This window comes from Oxyura jamaicensis (genome assembly GCF_011077185.1).
Source record: "Oxyura jamaicensis isolate SHBP4307 breed ruddy duck chromosome 19 unlocalized genomic scaffold, BPBGC_Ojam_1.0 oxy19_random_OJ73270, whole genome shotgun sequence".
Taxonomy (NCBI): domain Eukaryota; kingdom Metazoa; phylum Chordata; class Aves; order Anseriformes; family Anatidae; genus Oxyura; species Oxyura jamaicensis.
In genome coordinates this window covers 1-2,979 of record NW_023304528.1, presented here as the reverse complement: position 1 = coordinate 2,979, position 2,979 = coordinate 1, and the positions used below count along the sequence as shown (strand labels likewise).

At 50.3% G+C, this 2,979-nt stretch overlaps 1 protein-coding gene across 1 annotated transcript; it reads left to right on the top strand.

Moving 5' to 3' along the window:
* Nucleotides 1-371: 371 nt before the first annotated feature.
* On the top strand, nt 372-2,961 carry LOC118158106 (argininosuccinate lyase; the record flags this gene model as incomplete). Its single annotated transcript, XM_035312674.1, has 8 exons — nt 372-455; nt 770-826; nt 1,094-1,191; nt 1,479-1,556; nt 1,815-1,892; nt 2,028-2,080; nt 2,457-2,519; nt 2,735-2,961. Coding segments are annotated over 8 exons (630 nt in total), but the record flags the coding sequence as incomplete, so codon positions are not given.
* Nucleotides 2,962-2,979: the final 18 nt, after the last annotated feature.

Sequence of the window (2,979 nt, the reverse complement as noted above, 5' to 3'; positions counted from 1 at the left end):
GCTTTTTTTGAAATATCCATTGTTGTTGCTCACCGCCATGGACAATGGGGAGTCTATACAATGTTTGCATAGGAAAATCTTTGTGGACAAAGCTACAGCAACAACTGACATTTCAGCTCACTTTCTCATGGCAATGCTTAAGTCCTCCTATGGACAGGACATTGCAGGGTCAGCAAGGGTGTAAAACATGAATCCCACCAAACTGCAATACAGAATATGGGAACAGAGCAAGCAGCCAGCCTTGGCCTGAAAAAATGGAGTCACTGTGTGACTTCCATTAGGAAGGCAGAAGGTGGTATTTGCTGGGGACACCTACAGCCCCCCCACAGCATGGAAGAGTAGGGGCTGACTGGTGTTTCTGCTGTTTGTAGATCTCTGAGGAATGGTCTAAGGGAGTCTTTGTAGTGACCCAAAGCGATGAGGATATCCACACTGCCAACGAACGCAGACTGAAGGTTTGGTCCTCTAACTTCTTCTTCCCTCTCTAGCTAGATCTGCCTGACAATAAGTACACGTGTCTCTGTCCCACTGTGATATTCCTCAGCACCTCTGGTACTGACTCCCTAGGTGCATGGTCAGGCATGTCCGAGACCCCTTTTGTGGATGAGGCACTGTACCAGCATAGACGTAAAAGTTGTCCTTCCCTACAGAGATCCCATAGCTACTTACAGAATCCTAGAGCTGAGTTCTTTCCAGGCTGGGAGGAGGTCTGCTCTTGTGGGGAGTCTCCTGCTTAGAATACAGACACTGATCTTCCTGTTGTCCTCAGGAGCTGATTGGTGATATTGCTGGAAAGCTGCACACTGGAAGAAGCAGAAACGAACAGGTATGTACAGAACCACTTGTTTTTTTCCCTTTTACTCCTCCCCCACTACACTTCATGAGAATTCTGACCAGAGCAGCCTGTAGCTCTCTTCCTCGAGAGGAAGATATAGTGACATTATCATGTCAGAATGACCAAGGACACATTTTATGAGAGGAAGTTGTGTCTTCCCATCACATAGAACAAGGAGGCAGTTATTTTACAGTGACAAAATAAGCTCATGATGTAAGTCACATTCTCCTTCAACTTACCGTGGCCAATCTTGTCCAGGTTGTGACTGACTTGAAGCTGTTCATGAAGAATTCCCTCTCTGTCATCTCCACTCACCTGCTGCAGCTCATTAAGACCCTGGTGGAACGTGCTGCCATGTAAGTCCTCTCCCCAGTCAGCAGCCTCAGCCTCACTGGGACAGGAGACTTCTAGGCTTGTTCTTTGACTGCAAGACTGACCGGGTGCAGTAGCAAGGTCTTCTGCAGGGGAAGTTACAGCCAGGCACTCTGGGGTAGCACAGGAAAAGACAACAGCCCCTCTTTCTCCACAGTTCACTTCACAGAGACATTCTCCTCTGCCTAATGTTTGCTGGGAACATAGCCTGGTGTATGGTGCCCTTACACTGACAGGGGTTGCTCACCTCTTTCTCTCCTTTCACATGCAGAGAAATTGATGTTATCTTGCCTGGCTACACGCACCTGCAGAAAGCCCAGCCCATCAGATGGAGCCAGTTCTTGCTCAGGTAACCACCTTTCACAATCCAGGGAGCCTTCTCAGCTCAGATCAGCTGCAGCCCAGCAGCCCACCATGCCCTGGCAGCGCAGAGCTAGTCCTGCCTCAGCTAACCCTGAAACCTGCCACAAGACATCCCCATGTTCAGTCCCACTTGGCTCTGGAGGCCAACTCTCAGCATGCCCCAACCATCTAGCCACAATTCCTGCTTGGTTTGTGGGACAGTTTCTGACTTCAGATGCTTTCTCTCTCTCATGTCCCTTCGTAGCCATGCTGTTGCTCTGACCCGTGACTCTGAGCGCCTGGGAGAGGTGAAGAGGAGGATCAACGTCCTGCCCCTGGGAAGGTAACAGCCGACTTTCTGTGTAATCCCTGGGCATCGCTTGGCTCTCTGAAATCTTGAGAGTTCTCTTCCCTGCACAGCTTTGGTTGGAGTTGACAGGATGTTGTATGTGACTTCTGTTTCTTTCCTCCCTGGCAGCGGTGCTCTGGCTGGCAACCCCCTGGACATTGACAGAGAGATGCTGCGTAGCGGTAATGTCTGCCTAAAATGGGGTGGCACGGCTCTACTTGAAGCCTCTGGGAGCGGGGGAAGCAATGACAGGTGGCACCCCAAAGATCTGTCCTGTCCTGTGCTGTGACATAGGACCAAGAGCAAATGATTCATATAGGCTTTTTTACTGAAAAGATCCAGACCATGTCTGTGAGGTGGGAGCAGGAACAATTGGCACTGCTGCATAATAGTTGCTTAGGCCTAATAGTGAAGGCCCTGTGCAGCATGAAACTTCAGCATGTTGGTGTTCCTGGGATTACTCAAGGGCTCACAGTCACTTGCAGGCTGGGGCAACCTGCTGCCTTCAAGCTCTAGCTGTGCCAACCCTGACTGCTCTGTCCACCACTTTCCTTACAGAGCTGGACTTTGCTTCCATCAGCCTGAACAGCATGGACGCCATTAGTGAGAGAGACTTTGTGGGTAAGCATGACTCCATCACTTCTTCCCTCCACCATATTAGAAGCAGGCTTTAGAGACCTGCCCAATTAACCCCATTAACAAGGGGACTGAAATCCTTCACTGGGAAATAACTGTAGAGAAGCTCTTTGCATGGGCCTAAGCTCCAGTCAGGGCTCCCTGGGTTGTTGAGGAAACCAATGTCCTATCCACCTCCTTACCTCCTGCCTTTTCTGCAGTGGAATTCCTCTCTTTTGCCACCCTGCTCATGATCCACCTTAGCAGGATGGCTGAAGATCTCATCATCTACAGCACCAGTGAATTTGGTTTTCTGACTCTCTCTGATGCCTTCAGGTAGGTGCTGGTCCTTGGGCAGCCAGCCCTTCCCTCAGCCTCTCCTCCTCCCTTCTCCCCACCTGAGAGACTGAGACAGATCTGGGGGGCTCCCTCTTGCACAAGGCTGACACACAAATTAACTTCCCAG